The sequence below is a fragment of the Megalobrama amblycephala genome, linkage group LG3, assembly GCF_018812025.1.
Source record: "Megalobrama amblycephala isolate DHTTF-2021 linkage group LG3, ASM1881202v1, whole genome shotgun sequence".
In the NCBI taxonomy this organism is placed as follows: domain Eukaryota; kingdom Metazoa; phylum Chordata; class Actinopteri; order Cypriniformes; family Xenocyprididae; genus Megalobrama; species Megalobrama amblycephala.
This window is the reverse complement of record NC_063046.1, coordinates 60797458-60815759: the sequence shown is the minus strand read 5'-3', so window position 1 is coordinate 60815759 and position 18302 is coordinate 60797458. Positions and strand designations below refer to the sequence as shown.

Genomic DNA, 18302 nt, shown 5'->3' with positions numbered 1-18302 from the left:
ATGCCTTTCATAATGTTGGGAACATGGGCTGGCATATGCAAATATTGGGGGCGTACACCCCGACTGTTACGTAACAGTCGGTGTTATGTTGAGATCCGCGTGTTTTCCGGAAGTCTTTTAAACAAATGAGATTTACATAAGAAAGAGAAAGCAATGGAGTTTGAGACTCACTGTATGTCTTTTCCATGTACTGAACTCTTGTTATTTAACTATGCCAAGGTAAATTCAAATTTTTAATCTAGGGCACCTTTAACATGTTAATCAAACAATAAAAGACAAACGTGGCACAAACGTACTCGTGGCTGAATAACTTTAGTAGCTTTAAAAAGAATAAATTTATATTTAATTCATACAGTAAAGACTATGTAGTGTTTCATTACGATTACGATTTCTGTAATATTGCTTACTACATGTTCAATAATCCTACTGTAGCTGATTGTATCATTTGTTTGTAATTTGCATCTTTGTTCTTACTTAAACAACAATAAAATAAAATAAAAATACCTATATTGAGATATACATTGTTATCATGAAATTTCATGTGTCATTAAATGTCATATCATCCACCTCTAATAAAATGGCTAACAATAATATAGGTGTGTCAGTGAAGTTTTACTTAATGTAAATAATAATAATAATAATAATAATAATAATAATAATAATAATAATAATAATAATCATCAAAATTGACCCTATTTACTTTCTTAACACATGCGCGTCAAATCAAATAATTACAAAACAACATCCTCATTAATATCCTGTCTGACACATTACACTCAAAAAAAAATAAAAAAAATATTTAGGTGTAAATTTAAGATTTATGTCTTTAAATTGCAAAGTTTTAACAAACTAATGAACTTCATGTGAGGCACATTTATCATGACGGTTTATTATTAACTATTTGCATCTATTTGATTTTTTTAAATAATCATTTTCAAAACGCATTTAGAATCAGCATAAATCTGATTATTAAGAAAGCAATTAAATTAATTCAGTTAAAAATGTATGAAGATGGTTAAAATAGCTAGCTGTGGAACAGGCTATATTTCATTAGTTAAAATGTATGAGATTGAAACAAATTGGATTGATTTATGATAAATATATAAACCCTGTTACTGTGTACTTAAAACACATTTAGTTTATTAGTACTATTAATGTTTCATTTATGTTAAAACTGTGTAATCCGAATGCAAATCAAATATGTAAACTTAAATTTAGGCCTAAATTGGGTTAGGATTAATTTCATGTTGACCTCAAACCGTTTATGAACTTTCACCAAGAAAATAACCTCTTTAAGGCGTTTACATACCTTTAAAGTCAACCATCATATTGGACCTTTTTGAGTTTTGAGAACCATTTTTGCATGAACTACGCATCAGACAGCATGAGAGCAGTGCCGTCTGAAACATCTGCGAAGAAGTTATTACAGTAAAAGGTCAAAGGTAACCAAGTCAGTAAGCAGAACAAGCTATTCTGAAGTTAATAAGCTGTAAACCTAAATAATTGAGGAAACTGTGAGTATAAAGTGAATTTGACCCAAATATACCCTGGCTAACATTCTGTAGTGGTGATCTACATTTTCCTACAGCTTTCTTCTTCTCCTAAGCCTCTGATTGTTCACAACTGGCTTGGCTTTCCCCGGATTTCCCCGCCACAGAATGTGTAGCTAATCCGCAGTAGGAAAAAAGCAAGATGGTTTTCATTAAAACCATTAATTCTGTTCAACGTCAGGTTTCGTTTCACTATGGCTGGCTGTTGCAGGGATCTTCCCTCAGTGCCAGATTATCCCCTGTGAAAAGGCACGTAGATGACGGTCATTTGAGTCACATCGCTTGCTGTAAGCCTCCCCTGAGAGCAGTAACATCCAGACGGTGGGAAGCAAACTTTGTAGCTGTAGGAATTCTACACCTCTTTCAGTGAGGTAAAGCAAGGTGAAGCAATCGGCACATTTCCTCCTTCTCTGACAAAACAATAAAGCTAATCCTTAGACGTAAGACACGTAACATCCACCAGTGTTTCCCACAGTTAAATTCATCAATCTTGCGCACTTTGAGAGTTCAAAGTTCAGTGTGAACATTGAAAAAATCTGTGCATTGACTTGTACCTGAACTTTAATGGGAACTCAAACCTCTTTTAGTTGTGATATAGTGTCTCAGTCTGCCTTACATTCACACTGCTGTTTTTACAAACAATTAGGATACAATAATAATAATTTATATTACTGCTATTCCTATGACAGTAATAACCATAATGCACTGTAAAATAAATGAAAATGAATATTTCACAATTTTTACATTACAGTAAGGAAATCACAATACTTTTGTACTGATTTCTTGCAAGTACAGTGGCACATTGCTGCCACATACATATTTTTTTCGCTCAATTATGTCGTAATAACGAGATGTTAAGATGTTAAAACAACATTTTTTTCCTAATAATGAGATGTCGTAAAACAACATAATTTTTGTCGTAATGAGATGTTATGTCATTAAAACGACATCTTTTCTCGTAATAAGATGTTATGTCGGAAAAATGACACATTTTCTCATAATAACAATATGTTGTAAAAACTAAATAATTTCTCATAATAACGAGACGTTATATCATTAAAACGGCATTTTTCTCGTAATAACGAGGTTATGTTGTAAAAACAACATTTTTTGTCATAATAACGTGATGCTGTTAAAATGACATCTTTTCACATAATAATGAGATGTTGTCATAAAACAACATTTTCTGGTAATAATGAGACGTTATGTCATTAAAATACCATCTTTTCTCGTAATGAGATGTTATGTCGGAAAAAATGACACATTTTCTCATAATAATATGTTGTAAAAACTAAATAATTTCTCATAATAACGAGACGTTATGTCATTAAAACGGCATTTTTCTCGTAATGAGATGTTACGTCGTTAAAATACCATCTTTTCTCGTAATGAAATGTTATGTCGTAAAAATGTCATTTTCTCTTAATAACAAGATGTTATGTCATAAAAAACATTTTCTGGTAATAATGAGATGTTATGTTGTTAAAACTACATAACGTCTCGTTATTATGAGAAATTATGTCATTAAAATACCATCTTTTCTCGTAATGAGATGTTATGTCGTTAAAATACCATCTTTTCTCGTAATAAGATGTTATGTCGTTAAAATACCATCTTTTCTCGTAATGAGATGTTATGTCGTTAAAATACCATCTTTTCTCGTAATGAGATGTTATGTCGTTAAAATACCATCTTTTCTCGTAATGAGATGTTATGTCGTTAAAATACCATCTTTTCTCGTAATGAGATGTTATGTCGTTAAAATACCATCTTTTCTCGTAATGAGATGTTATGTCGTTAAAATACCATCTTTTCTCGTAATGAGATGTTATGTCGGAAAAATGACACATTTTCTCATAATAACGAGATATGTCATTAAAATACCATCTTTTCTCGTAATGAGATGTTATGTCATTAAAATACCATCTTTTCTCGTAATGAGATGTTATGTCGTTAAAATACCATCTTTTCTCGTAATGAGATGTTATGTCGGAAAAATGACACATTTTCTCATAATAACAATATGTTGTAAAAACTAAATAATTTCTCATAATAACGAGACGTTATGTCATTAAAACGGCATTTTTCTCGTAATAAGATGTTACGTCGTTAAAATACCATCTTTTCTCGTAATGAAATGTTATGTCGTAAAAATGTCATTTTCTCTTAATAACAAGATGTTATGTCATAAAAAACAACATTTTCTGGTAATAATGAGATGTTATGTTGTTAAAACTACATAATTTCTCATAATAACGAGACGTTATGTCATTAAAATACCATCTTTTCTTGTAATGAGATGTTATGTCGTTAAAATACCATCTTTTCTCGTAATGAGATGTTATGTCGTAAAAATGACACATTTTCTCATAATAACAATATGTTGTAAAAACTAAATAATTTCTCATAATAAAGAGACGTTATGTCATTAAAACGGCATTTTTCTCGTAATAAGATGTTATGTCGTTAAAATACCATCTTTTCTCGTAATGAAATGTTATGTCGTAAAAATGACACATTTTCTCATAATAACAATATGTTGTAAAAACTAAATTATTTCTCATAATAACGAGACGTTATGTCATTAAAATACCATCTTTTCTCGTAATGAGATGTTACGTCGTTAAAATACCATCTTTTCTCGTAATGAAATGTTATGTCGTAAAAATGTCATTTTCTCTTAATAACAAGATGTTATGTCATAAAAAACAACATTTTCTGGTAATAATGAGATGTTATGTTGTTAAAACTACATAATTTCTCATAATAACGAGACGTTATGTCATTAAAATACCATCTTTTCTCGTAATGAGATGTTATGTCATTAAAATACCATCTTTTCTCGTAATGAGATGTTATGTCGTTAAAATACCATCTTTTCTCGTAATGAGATGTTATGTCGTAAAAATGACACATTTTTTCATAATAACAATATGTTGTAAAAACTAAATAATTTCTCATAATAAAGAGACGTTATGTCATTAAAACGGCATTTTTCTCGTAATAAGATGTTATGTCGTTAAAATACCATCTTTTCTCGTAATGAAATGTTATGTCGTAAAAATGTCATTTTCTCTTAATAACAAGATGTTATGTCATAAAAAACAACATTTTCTGGTAATGAGATGTTATGTTGTTAAAACTACATAATTTCTCATAATAACGAGACGTTATGTCATTAAAATACCATCTTTTCTCGTAATAAGATGTTATGTCGTTAAAATACCATCTTTTCTCGTAATGAAATGTTATGTCGTAAAAATGTCATTTTCTCTTAATAACAAGATGTTATGTCATAAAAAACAACATTTTCTCGTAATGAGATGTTATGTTGTTAAAACTACATAATTTCTCATAATAACGAGACGTTGTCATTAAAATACCATCTTTTCTCGTAATGAGATGTTATGTCATTAAAATACCATCTTTTCTCGTAATGAGATGTTATGTCGTAAAAATGACACATTTTCTCATAATAACAATATGTTGTAAAAACTAAATTATTTCTCATAATAACGAGACGTTATGTCATTAAAATACCATCTTTTCTCGTAATGAGATGTTATGTCGTTAAAATACCATCTTTTCTCGTAATGAAATGTTATGTCGTAAAAATGTCATTTTCTCTTAATAACAAGATGTTATGTCATAAAAAACAACATTTTCTGGTAATAATGAGATGTTATGTTGTTAAAACTACATAATTTCTCGTAATAACGAGACGTTATGTCATTAAAATACCATCTTTTCTCGTAATGAGATGTTATGTCGTTAAAATACAATCTTTTCTCGTAATGAGATGTTATGTCGTTAAAATACCATCTTTTCTCGTAATGAGATGTTATGTCGTTAAAATACCATCTTTTCTCGTAATGAGATATGTCATTAAAATACCATCTTTTCTCGTAATGAGATGTTATGTCGTTAAAATACCATCTTTTCTCGTAATGAGATGTTATGTCATTAAAATACCATCTTTTCTCGTAATGAGATGTTATGTCGTTAAAATGCCATCTTTTCTCGTAATGAGATGTTATGTCGTTAAAATACCATCTTTTCTCGTAATGAGATGTTATGTCGTAAAAATGACACATTTTCTCATAATAACAATATGTTGTAAAAACTAAATAATTTCTCATAATAACGAGACGTTATGTCATTAAAACGGCATTTTTCTCGTAATAAGATGTTATGTCGTTAAAATACCATCTTTTCTCGTAATGAAATGTTATGTCGTAAAAATGTCATTTTCTCTTAATAACAAGATGTTATGTCATAAAAAACAACATTTTCTGGTAATAATGAGATGTTATGTTGTTAAAACTAAATAATTTCTCATAATAACGAGACGTTATGTCATTAAAATACCATCTTTTCTCGTAATGAGATGTTATGTCGTTAAAATACCATCTTTTCTCGTAATGAGATGTTATGTCGTTAAAATACCATCTTTTCTCGTAATGAGATGTTATGTCATTAAAATACCATCTTTTCTCGTAATGAGATGTTGTCGTTAAAATACCATCTTTTCTCGTAATGAGATGTTATGTCGTAAAAATGACACATTTTCTCATAATAACAATATGTTGTAAAAACTAAATAATTTCTCATAATAACGAGACGTTATGTCGTTAAAATACCATCTTTTCTCGTAATGAGATGTTATGTCGTTAAAATACCATCTTTTCTCGTAATGAGATGTTATGTCGTAAAAATGACACATTTTCTCATAATAATATGTTGTAAAAACTAAATAATTTCTCATAATAACGAGACGTTATGTGATTAAAACAGCATTTTTCTCGTAATAAGATGTTACGTCGTTAAAATACCATCTTTTCTCGTAATGAAATGTTATGTCGTAAAAATGTCATTTTCTCTTAATAACAAGATGTTATGTCATAAAAAACAACATTTTCTGGTAATAATGAGATGTTATGTTGTTAAAACTAAATAATTTCTCATAATAGCGAGACGTTATGTCATTAAAATAAAAAATACCATCTTTTCTCGTAATGAGATGTTATGTCGGAAAAAATGACACATTTTCTCATAATAACAATATGTTGTAAAAACTAAATAATTTCTCATAATAACGAGACGTTATGTCATTAAAACAGCATTTTTCTCGTAATAAGATGTTACGTCGTTAAAATACCATCTTTTCTCGTAATGAAATGTTATGTCGTAAAAATGTCATTTTCTCTTAATAACAAGATGTTATGTCATAAAAAACATTTTCTGGTAATAATGAGATGTTATGTTGTTAAAACTACATAACGTCTCGTTATTATGAGAAATTATGTCATTAAAATACCATCTTTTCTCGTAATGAGATGTTATGTCGTTAAAATACCATCTTTTCTCGTAATAAGATGTTATGTCGTTAAAATACCATCTTTTCTCGTAATGAGATGTTATGTCGTTAAAATACCATCTTTTCTCGTAATGAGATGTTATGTCGTTAAAATACCATCTTTTCTCGTAATGAGATGTTATGTCGTTAAAATACCATCTTTTCTCGTAATGAGATGTTATGTTGTTAAAATACCATCTTTTCTCGTAATGAGATGTTATGTCGTTAAAATACCATCTTTTCTCGTAATGAGATGTTATGTCGGAAAAATGACACATTTTCTCATAATAACGAGATATGTCATTAAAATACCATCTTTTCTCGTAATGAGATGTTATGTCATTAAAATACCATCTTTTCTCGTAATGAGATGTTATGTCGTTAAAATACCATCTTTTCTCGTAATGAGATGTTATGTCGGAAAAATGACACATTTTCTCATAATAACAATATGTTGTAAAAACTAAATAATTTCTCATAATAACGAGACGTTATGTCATTAAAACGGCATTTTTCTCGTAATAAGATGTTACGTCGTTAAAATACCATCTTTTCTCGTAATGAAATGTTATGTCGTAAAAATGTCATTTTCTCTTAATAACAAGATGTTATGTCATAAAAAACAACATTTTCTGGTAATAATGAGATGTTATGTTGTTAAAACTACATAATTTCTCATAATAACGAGACGTTATGTCATTAAAATACCATCTTTTCTCGTAATGAGATATGTCGTTAAAATACCATCTTTTCTCGTAATGAGATGTTATGTCGTAAAAATGACACATTTTCTCATAATAACAATATGTTGTAAAAACTAAATAATTTCTCATAATAACGAGACGTTATGTCATTAAAACTGCATTTTTCTCGTAATAAGATGTTATGTCGTTAAAATACCATCTTTTCTCGAAATGAGATGTTATGTCGTAAAAATACCATCTTTTCTCGTAATGAGATGTTATGTCGGAAAAATGACATTTTCTCATAATAAGGAGATATGTTGTAAAAACTACATAATTTCTCATAATAACGAGACGTTATGTCATTAAAATACCATCTTCTCTCGTAACGAGATGTTAAATCGTAAAAATTACATTTTCTCATAATAACGAGATGTTATGTTATTAAAATGCCATCTTTTCTCATAACGAGATATGTCGTAAAAACAACATCTTTTCTCGTACAAGATGTTATGTCATAAAAATGACAATCTCTTAATAATTATACAAACAAACAAATAAATAAAGCATCAAAGGCTAAGATGAATTGTTAGGTATCACAACAGCATAATGTACAGTATGAAAATGGATATTCATTTATACATTACATTTAACAGTGTTATTCAATTATTAGCATTTTAAAGATTAACTGTAAATGACTAAATGTAAAAAAGGGTAAAAGAGCATGCACAATTAAATTTCCTATCCATTTTGCTGTATTAAAAAAGGCTTGAAATATTGATCCCCAATAACTGAAATGATGCTGATATATCATGCATCCCTCTTTCTTTTTATACAACTCCACCAATTTCACAGAAACAAACAAACAAACAAACATAATCGCTGCTGGAAAACACTACAGAAGTCTATTGACTTATGATGCGATCATTTTGGATATTTAACAATAATAAGAAATCAGAAACAAGTTGTATAACACAGATACATAACAATGGATAAAGAATATGGATATTCCTCCAGTGGTGCAGCATAAATACATTTACAGGAATTACAATCGTGCAAATCATATACTGAATGTTTGTTCTCATGCCAATCCAACACAGACACACATTAACTGTTATGGCAACAGAAACCGTGTACACGCCCAACATGAGATCATCATGCTATTGTATGTACACAGGACGGGAGTCATCACGGCACCTCCGTTACTGCAGGCTGATGCACGAACAACTTCAAAGAACATCACACAAACTAGTCACTATTTAAGGAAATATTAGTATAAAGTGTGATTTTTACCTACTATCCTGCTATTCAGTTCATTATATGTAGTAGACTGAATAGGTCCCGTAGCACTGTATCACTCGAACCTGGGCAACTTGAGTGGCATTTTATTGATTTAAAACATTATCATCCAACATAATGGCTCCGAATCACTGATTCGAAACAAAAGATCCGTAAAGCTTCATGAAGCAGTGTTTTGAAATCGCCCAACAATACTTTTTGTGCACCAAAAAAATTAAATAATGACTTTATTATGAATACATTTTCATTTTTGGGTGAACTAACCCTTTAAACTAAACAAGAAATGTTGCCTTTTTAAAATATATATTTGTAATTTTTAAGTTATTTATAATTAAGGTTTTTTATGTTTTTAAGGTTACACTATTTTTAAGTGTCCTTGTTACAGTGCAATTATACATTTAAGTACTAAGTAATATTGATTAACATACTATAAGTTTAGGGTTTGTTGAATGTAATTATGCATGCAGTGTAACAGGACACTGTAAAATAACGTTTTAACCATTTTTAATTTTAGTTAACAATAAAAACCCTGGCTTGAATGGCTTACATTTTCTCTTCCAGGTCCAGCAGCTCCCATGAATGGGAATATTAATGAAAAATCTATAGTATCTTACAAATACGTGGTGCTAGAAGAGGTACAAAACTGGATTTAATGATGGTGATGACAGGCACAATCACTCTGTTATTATGACACTTCTGGATGTCTCAACGCTAGTGGCTCTTTTATACCGAGCATCAAACAATCATCCTCTTTTCAGCACCTTGTTGAGCCCAGTTATCAAATACACACTGCCAGCATGTTTGTGTCCTGCTCGAGAGCTCTGGACTGAAGCCCACAGATAAACGGGCTGCCTTCCCGTCGCTGACGCGCCTGCCAAAGCCACAGCGCTGGATCCGACCCTGAACCCTACACATTACAGAGTCAGGTGCTCGGATGGGAAAAGCCGATGCGAAACCACGTTTGAGAGCCAAAGAACCTTTTGTTTATTCCATCATCGTTGAGGCTCTGTGGATCTCTGCGGTCATGAGACGTCTAATACTGCAGGAATGAATGTGTCGTGGTTTATAATGGATTCCTCTATTATCAAGGTCAGTCAAGCTGTGGTTTGGCAAACAGACACATAGTCGTGAGTTTCAGCCCTTACTAGACTGGCAGGGACAGTTTTAGATCGATTTTTATTTTATTGTATCATTACAGAATACACACACACACACATACAGTATATATAGATTTAGTTTAGTCAAACAACTCAATATGAAATCAGCTAATTTTTCAAAGACCAAATAACCGAAGCTACTCTGTCCAGTCAGAATTCCTGAACTATTTTTTCATCTGGGAATCAAACACACCAGAGCATATCACACAAAATCATGCATTTAGCAATCGTTTTGTTTCGCATTTAGCAGTCTTTTTGGTCAGACAGAGTATTGCGACATTGGGAATGAAAGCGTGAGAAACTCTCTTACCTCGTAGTGTGTGTTTGTTGGGCCATTGAAACCACGGTAAGAGCAGCAGGAACAGAAGGTAGACTAAAGATAGAGCGCTGTAGCGAAAGATGCAGGCTGTGGAGAAAAAGAGAGATATGATCAGTTTGTTATTCATAGATATTAGATAGTCAACATTGCGTTACATAAAGTAGTCTAAGGATATGGCATAAGTTACTGCTGGAAAAAAACAGCTTCTGATGGTTTTACAAGACTATTAAAATGCTGACCTTTTTGGGTCAATGATGTGACGGGTCATTTTTTTTGTCCAAAGGCTTTAATAATAATAATAAAAAACAAAGATATGACATCCAAAGTATGTAAGGTAGTACAACTAGATCTCTTTTATTGAATCTAAAAGGTTTTAATTATATTTTGCTACATATAAAGGTATTTTAAAGATTTTGAAGTGTCTTTCGGTTTAACCGTCCAAACGCCAATACAGCCATTTCATTTGTGATTAAAATATCTTAAAATGTAATAAATGTATTTTTTTTTTTATTCTGGCCTGATTTTATAACATCATATATCAACATAGTGCAAAATGGTGTTAAAATTATGTGTAGAAGTCGTTGCTTTGTTATGAGAAAGAATGTCTGGAAAAATGAATTTCATTGATGTCATTCGGAGTAACCAATATAAAGGGACCATTTTGGATCAAGTCATGTGGTCAATATCATGTGACATCATTCAGACACCTGCAAAGGACCACATGGTCATGAAGCAAAGTAACTAACTCTCTCTTAACTATCTGAAAAATTCATGTTTTCACTCTCATGCGCATGTCCCGAAACATCAGGTCATTCGGTGCAACCGCTATAAAACATGGAAAATGTTGTAATATTTTAAAAACTTGTACTAAATATAAAATGTTTGATTGTCCTTTTAACTAACTAGATATCCGCCTGTTAGCATTGATTGAAAATCTCATAATTCGGTATAACCGAATTGTTGGTTAAGCCAAATGACTTTTGGTGACAAATTTTGTCCATCTTGTAAAAAAAATGACAAAATCAGTGTTAATTGATTATAAAAACCACATAATCTCATTGTTAACACTTAATAAAACTTCAAAATTAATTATATCTCCATTATGTGTTTTTACACTTTTAAAAACCTTATTCGTCAAATTGCAAAGGCTGATTCCAAATCATCATCTGCTGCCTTTGACACAGTGAATCATCAGATCCTCCTGTCCACCCTCTCGTCACTGGGCATCACAGGTACTCCACTTCTCTGGTTTGAATCCTATCTCACAGGAAGGTCTTTCAGGGTTGCCTGGAGAGGGGAGGTATCCAAAGCTCATCAACTGACCACGGGGGTTCCTCAGGGTTCAGTGCTTGGACCCCTCCTCTTCTCCATTTACACTACATCACTTGGTCCCATCATTCAGGCACATGGTTTCTCCTACCATTGCTATGCTGATGACACACAACTCTTCCTTTCATTCCAACCAGATGATCCCACAGTAGCTGCACGAATCACAAGCTGTCTGGCGGACATCTCGGCATGGATGAAAGAACATCATCTACAGCTCAACCTGGCTAAGACTGAGCTTCTCGTCTTCCCTGCCAATCCGACTCTAAATCACGATTTCAGCATCCAGCTAGGCACATCCTCAATTACCCCATCAAATTCGGCCAGAAATCTTGGAGTAATCCTTGATGACCAACTGTCCTTCAAAGACCACATTGCAAAGACAGCTCGGTCATGCAGATTTGCACTATACAACATCAGGCCCTTTCTAACAGAACATGCAACACAACTTCTGGTCCAGGCTCTGGTCATTTCTAGGCTTGATTACTGCAATGCTCTTCTGGCTGGACTGCCATCATGCACAATCAAGCCTCTACAAATGATTCAGAACGCAGCAGCAGCACGTCTCGTCTTCAACGAGCCCAAAAGAGCCCACGTCACGCCTCTCTTCATCTCTCTGCACTGGCTACCACTTGCTGCTCGCATCAAATTCAAGGCGTTGACGCTTGCTTACAGATCTACCACAGGCTCAGCACCTCCTACTTCCACTCACTCTTACGAGTCTACACCGCTACCAGAAGCCTGCGATCACTAAAGGAGCCAAGGCTCGTGGTACCATCACAGAGAGGCACGAACTCACTTTCCAGAACATTCTCATTCACTGTTCCTTGCTGGTGGAATGATCTTCCTGCCTTCATCCGGAATGCTGAATCCCTGGCAATATTCAAAAGACATCTGAAAACTCATTTTGTGAGCACTTAACCTCATCTTAAAAAAAAACTTCTTATTCTTATCCTTTCACTTCCTCTAATCCCTCTCTATTGTAGCTTTTGATACTCTGAGCACTGCCTATAACTTGTATTGTGAGCACTTCTTGTCTATTTGCCTCGTCATGTCGACTCGCTTGTTGTTTTCCTCACTTGAGAGTCGCTTTGAATAAAAGCGTCTGCCAAATGAATAAATGTAAATGTCGTCAATGACCCTTTTAAATGATTAAGCTAGTCATTTATAGCCATTCACTGGTTCAAGCTGGTTTCCCAAAGTCCCTCATGCTATCTTAACCAACAAACCACCTTAAAATGTCACAATATACTTCAAGTGAAATTGAAGAATGAACTGGTGGGACGTCATTTTGAACAAAATCAGGCCAAGTTCGTTTGGTGTTTTTTTCAGGAGTTCAAAACAGCTTGCCACAGAGAACTTTCCGAAAAAGATGCATTTCCCAAAGCTAACTATGGTCACAAGTTCCATCATTACCAACAGACGAACAGAGGTCAATGAGTTGGCTAACGATGGTTTTGGAAAAACACCCCAGGCTGGGAAAAACACCTTTGAACTATCACTGGTCCATGGTGATGATGTAATGAGTGGGTGTGGCTATGTGGCTCCGCCTTCTTTGATGAATAAATCTTCTCCGGTTTATTTCTTCTGTTTAATCCGTCGAGGTCAGGCTTTCATTCTTCCCTAAAAGCCCAAACTTAACATCCAAATCAGCCAAATAAGTGAGTGTTGTAAAATGCAGTCTACTGTTGCTAAACAGCGGGACATGTTTGACATTAAACTGCTTTATTAAAAGTGCATTAAAGAAGACCGACTTTTACAAGATGTAATATAAGTCTCTGTTTCAGCTCAAAATACCCCACAGATCATTTATTATAGCTTGTCAAATTTGCCCCTATTTGGGTGTGAGTAAAAACATGCCGTTTTTGTGTGTGTCCCTTTAAATGCAAATGAGCTGCTGTTCCCGCCACCTTTCCAGAAGAGGGCGGAGCTTTAACAGCTCAACAACAACAAAGCTGGAGAATCTCGCGCAGCCAAAATGAGGATTGTCAGTAACGGTGTTCAGCCTTACATTGTTCAAACCGGAGTCGACACTGATGGAGAGACTCAGGAAGAAGTTACAACTTTTAGAGTGAAACTGGACGTTTCTGAATGGTTAGTGGATAAATTGATGTAGTTGCTGTGGAGTTGATTCAACTCATCCACTAGCATGTGCCGTCATGTTCATCTTTTGTGTTGAATTGACCCTCGTTTGTGAAGCAGTCCGGCGTAAAATGACGGCATGTCAACAACACTCTACTACAACAACTCTTCTCTAAAGCAGCCCAACATGGCCCCGCCCCCTTTGTTGCATGTTCTCGGGGGCGGGGTTTATGTTAATTTTAGGGTTAGTGATGTCAAAAAAAGTCAAAATGCCTTTTTTTTGGAGAGTATTCGCATAAACACAGTGTGTTATGTCTTAAGTAAACATACACATTTGAGAAAGTATCAGTATATTGGATCCGTGCAGCTCTTAAAGTGACAGCAACCGTCACAGAATATACTTTGAGCTTTACACCCCTAGTATGAATGGAGGTGAATGGAACGAAAACCAGGCAGAGGTTAGAACATCTTGGTCAACCTGGTTAGCGTCAGTCGACACCTAAACTACTGGAGATCCATGGTCTAAACAGCAACAAACAAGCTTGACCACCTGGCATGACACAATACAATCTTTATCTACACATTTCAATGGCCGGGACCACAAACAAAAAACAGAAGAGACAAGATAAGATGATAAGATCTGACAGATTTTGGCTGGTTCTAGATTTTTTTTTTTTTTGACTATTCCCGAAATCACTACACAAGGTGCAATCTGTTTGATCTAAGCTCTTTGATAAAGCTGATCAAGCACTCTTGAAGCTTTGTGATCGCTCTAATCGAGGTCCATGTGCAAAGCATTCAGGCTCTTTGAGGGTTTGCCAAGGCATACAGGAGTTCCCTGCCTCCTGCTGCGACTAGAAAAGGAAGCCTTTCCCTGACTCGCATTTTCCATAGCATCCCAACAACACCTCAGATCCTCCAAAACACATTTGCTGCTCCTCAATCTCTGATTCACGCACATAACTGACGGCTTTGTTGGAGAAGTCTGTCTCTGGCTGCTGGCCATAAAGTTTCACAGGCCTGAAGGCTGCGGAGCTGAAACTACCATTGCGGCGCAGGAACAAAGACGTACAGTGTTCTGAGCTCGGCTCACATTGCCTCATGACTTCACCAGAAAAACAGTCTATTAATGCAGGGAAACTGTGATGGAAATCCCAGAGGTGAACGTGCAGAGCGGGTTTCTTTGATAGCCCAGAGTGTTCATTTGGAGGGATCTAATTTTGATAAAAGCTGCTGAGAGATGAAAGCATGATCGTGATGGAGTCACCTGAGGCTCGGCTGTGTGTTTTCACTGAAACAGCAGCAACTGTGATCTAATAGAAACGCAGCAGGCGCAGGGAAAACACTAATAAAAAGCGGCGCATGGCTTATTTTTCCAACGTCTCTGGTTTCAGTAACCGCACGTTGCGGCAGAGATGTGCGGATAGTAAGACAGGACTTCCTGTTAGCAATCAGTTAGTTTATTACAACTTCCAAATTTAGAGATTAATTGAATATGTTTAACTTTGTTGATGCACTCAAAATATATTTCGACCTAAGATTTGAATTGGATAAAAAAACGTCCATTCATTTGGATTACAGAGTTTCAACATAAACAAACCAACTAATTTAATGTGACGTGCATATTAGTCAGTCAAACATAAATTAAACAGCTAAGAAACAGATTTGATAACAGCTTCTCAGTTAATGTGAGGTCATGCATTCACTCATGCATTCACAATTATTATAATACAATTCGGAAAAAAAATATGATAATAGTTTCATATGTTATACTACAGGACATTTCAAGGCGACTTATTTTATGCATATTAAATCTCTTTCAGTTACAGTATGTTGTGGTGTTACAGCATATGAATTATCAAATGAACATGGAAGTAGACCTACATGAACATTATCATTTAAATTAATAGAAGGAAGTAAAACTATATAGTAAACTATACTTATTTGCATTTTGCAATAATATGTAGCTGCCTGATTAGTGTTTTTGCTTTTTGTTTTTTAATAGACCCCAAGTAAATAAATTAAAACAGCATCATTCTGTTCGATGTGACAACTAAAAGTAAAGATATTTACAGTTTTTATCATCAAGTATGAAATATCATTTAAAAGCAAAACACACCATTAAGGACCACCAGTGGACTGTTGTGAGATAGAGGGGGGAAAACATATTATTGTCTTTGCATGAATGCATGGTGCGATTTGTGAAAAAAACAGGGGGGGGGGGGGGGGGGTTGTTTTGAAAAGTTTTTTTTTTTTTTTTTAAATGCAAAATCAATCGGTAGTTATTTATAGAATAACGAGACACAACCCTCCACATTCAATCGTGTTTTGTCCCATTTATTTTTGATCACAGTGCATACACATACAACATTTTAGTCCCAATGTGCGCACATTTGGAGAAATACACGTTTACCTCCGATTTCATTAGATAGAATATCCAGGCCGTACACAGGGTTTCATAATTACCGAGGTCAGAAAATGTAGTTTGCTAGGGGGGTATGGGGCATGCTCCCCCGAGAAAATTTAGATTTCCCTGTTGTACATATGTGCATTAAGACGTTTTAAGCCAACAAATTGGATAACAATAGCTTTAAAATTACATGCATGCATGCACAGTTTTGAGGCAGCTTTAATCGCATGTTTGGTAATTTCATGACAACTTACAACAGAACAACGACGGTCATTGCTCGTAGTTTCTTTTTCGAATTATTTAAGCTATAATAAAGTAATTATGCAGTGCGCGCCGGCGCATTCTTGAGTGCGCGTCACAAGCACAGTATAACGGCTGATTGGACAGTCATGTTAATTTTTCTGAGTTTTACCGACATAATCTGACAACATCTCTTCTGACTGCAGTTCACTGTTGTTCAACTGAAGCTCCCTCGTCGTCACCTGCACCTTTTCCGCGCGTTTGACTTGCGCCTGGCGCTGAGACGAAGTCAGAATGCGCGTCTGAAAAGAGACAGTTCTATATAAACGCAGCATTTTACTTGGCAATGTTTTAAAAAAAAAAAGATTTTTATTTTTGGTATTTTATATGCTCTGTTGGTGGTTTGTGGAGTAGCATTACCCGGGGGGGGGGGATATTTATTTATCCCCACCGGGGATAAAAATAATTCAGCAGAGGCAGGGATACATAGACCAGACGGGGGGGAAACCCCCCATCCCCCCTACAAATCGCACCCTGCATGAATGCAGGAATAATTGACGACATGCCACTTATACTATGTATGTTACCATACATTGAGACATTGTTCAGATGTTGTTTTTCAATTTTTTTTGTCTTTAAAACGCTCGTGTGTAGGACTAATTTCTTACGCATCTCATCCCACGCCTCCGTTGCTACTTCCAAAATGTCATTTTTAGAGCAAGTAACGTCTGTTTGCGCTCTCAACAGCGTTCGGTGCAGCGTCTCGACTAATAGCAAAACTGTAAGTTAACTGCTTCAAAAACAGCGACGTTACTACATTGATGCTGAGAAATCTCATGTAGCTTTTCAGATGCAAAACTGATTTGAATCAGAAAAATTTGAATTATAAAGTCGCAGGGACAGAGCTGACAAGTTTCTGTGTCTGTGCTGTATGTGTGCATTATGGGAGAGAGAGAGAGTGTGCTTTCCATATGACTCGGACTCGAACCCGGGTCCGCTGGCATGGGAGACGGGCCCTCTAACAAGGAGGCTAAAGACCGCAGTCTCTATCGTCAGTTGCTGGAGTGTCTCTTGAGATCAGGGGAGCGAGGTTTACATGCACCAGTATATATAGATAATAAAAGGTCATTTTGTTGGAAAAAGCCCCATGAAAATGGTGTGTATTTTTTGTCCTATTTATTTGCTTTTATTGGGTTTTGGTGCTTTTGCTGTTGTAGCTGCAAGGACCTTTGGAATAACTGAAAATATTTGCCCTGAAAAATCATTGCACGCCTTAGAACATTCGTCAACCAATCAAAATCAAGCATTCACAAGCACCCCCCCCCCCCCCCATTATTATGATGTAATGACATCACTAGTTTTAATATGTCCTATATTTATAGAAGATGTGATGTTTCACTTTCCATCAGTCTCTGTTCAAAAATACACTAATAAAATCGACACGCACACAAACACAAAATCAGATTACAGAGAAACGCCATCCAGAATCCTCCTCGGCCTTGTTTTCGTCTGCGCAGTAGATTTGTGTCGTCTCCTCTCTGTTTGAATCTGGCTGCCGTCACTTTCACCCTTTTACAGACTCACAGTTTTTCCATTGCTTACTCTATTTCCAGATACACATTCACACAGCTGTTCACTTCTTTAAAAGACTCACTTTCATTTTCCACATCTTTAAATAAATCAAAGATGGCAAGTGCAGAGTAGCGGTTTTGAAATAAACAAAAACACTTATAGTATTTATTAAAAGACTCATTTACACAGATGAAATTACAGTTTTCATCAACATGAGAGGGCCTCAATAAACGTCCAAAGAGGCACAAGATGATTATACAACACTAAAAACACTTCAAAATCAAGAATATACAATGTACTACTTATTT

The 18302-nt window shown here is 34.6% G+C and overlaps 1 protein-coding gene across 1 annotated transcript in view; it reads right to left on the bottom strand.

The window, feature by feature from the left end:
- piezo1 (piezo-type mechanosensitive ion channel component 1) overlaps positions 1–18302 on the bottom strand; it is a 111014-nt gene that overhangs the window by 68282 nt on the left and 24430 nt on the right. The window contains exon 2 of the mRNA XM_048186357.1: positions 10356–10451. Within this exon, the coding sequence (XP_048042314.1) occupies positions 10356–10451 (96 nt within the window). The remainder of the gene's footprint in view (positions 1–10355; positions 10452–18302) is intronic.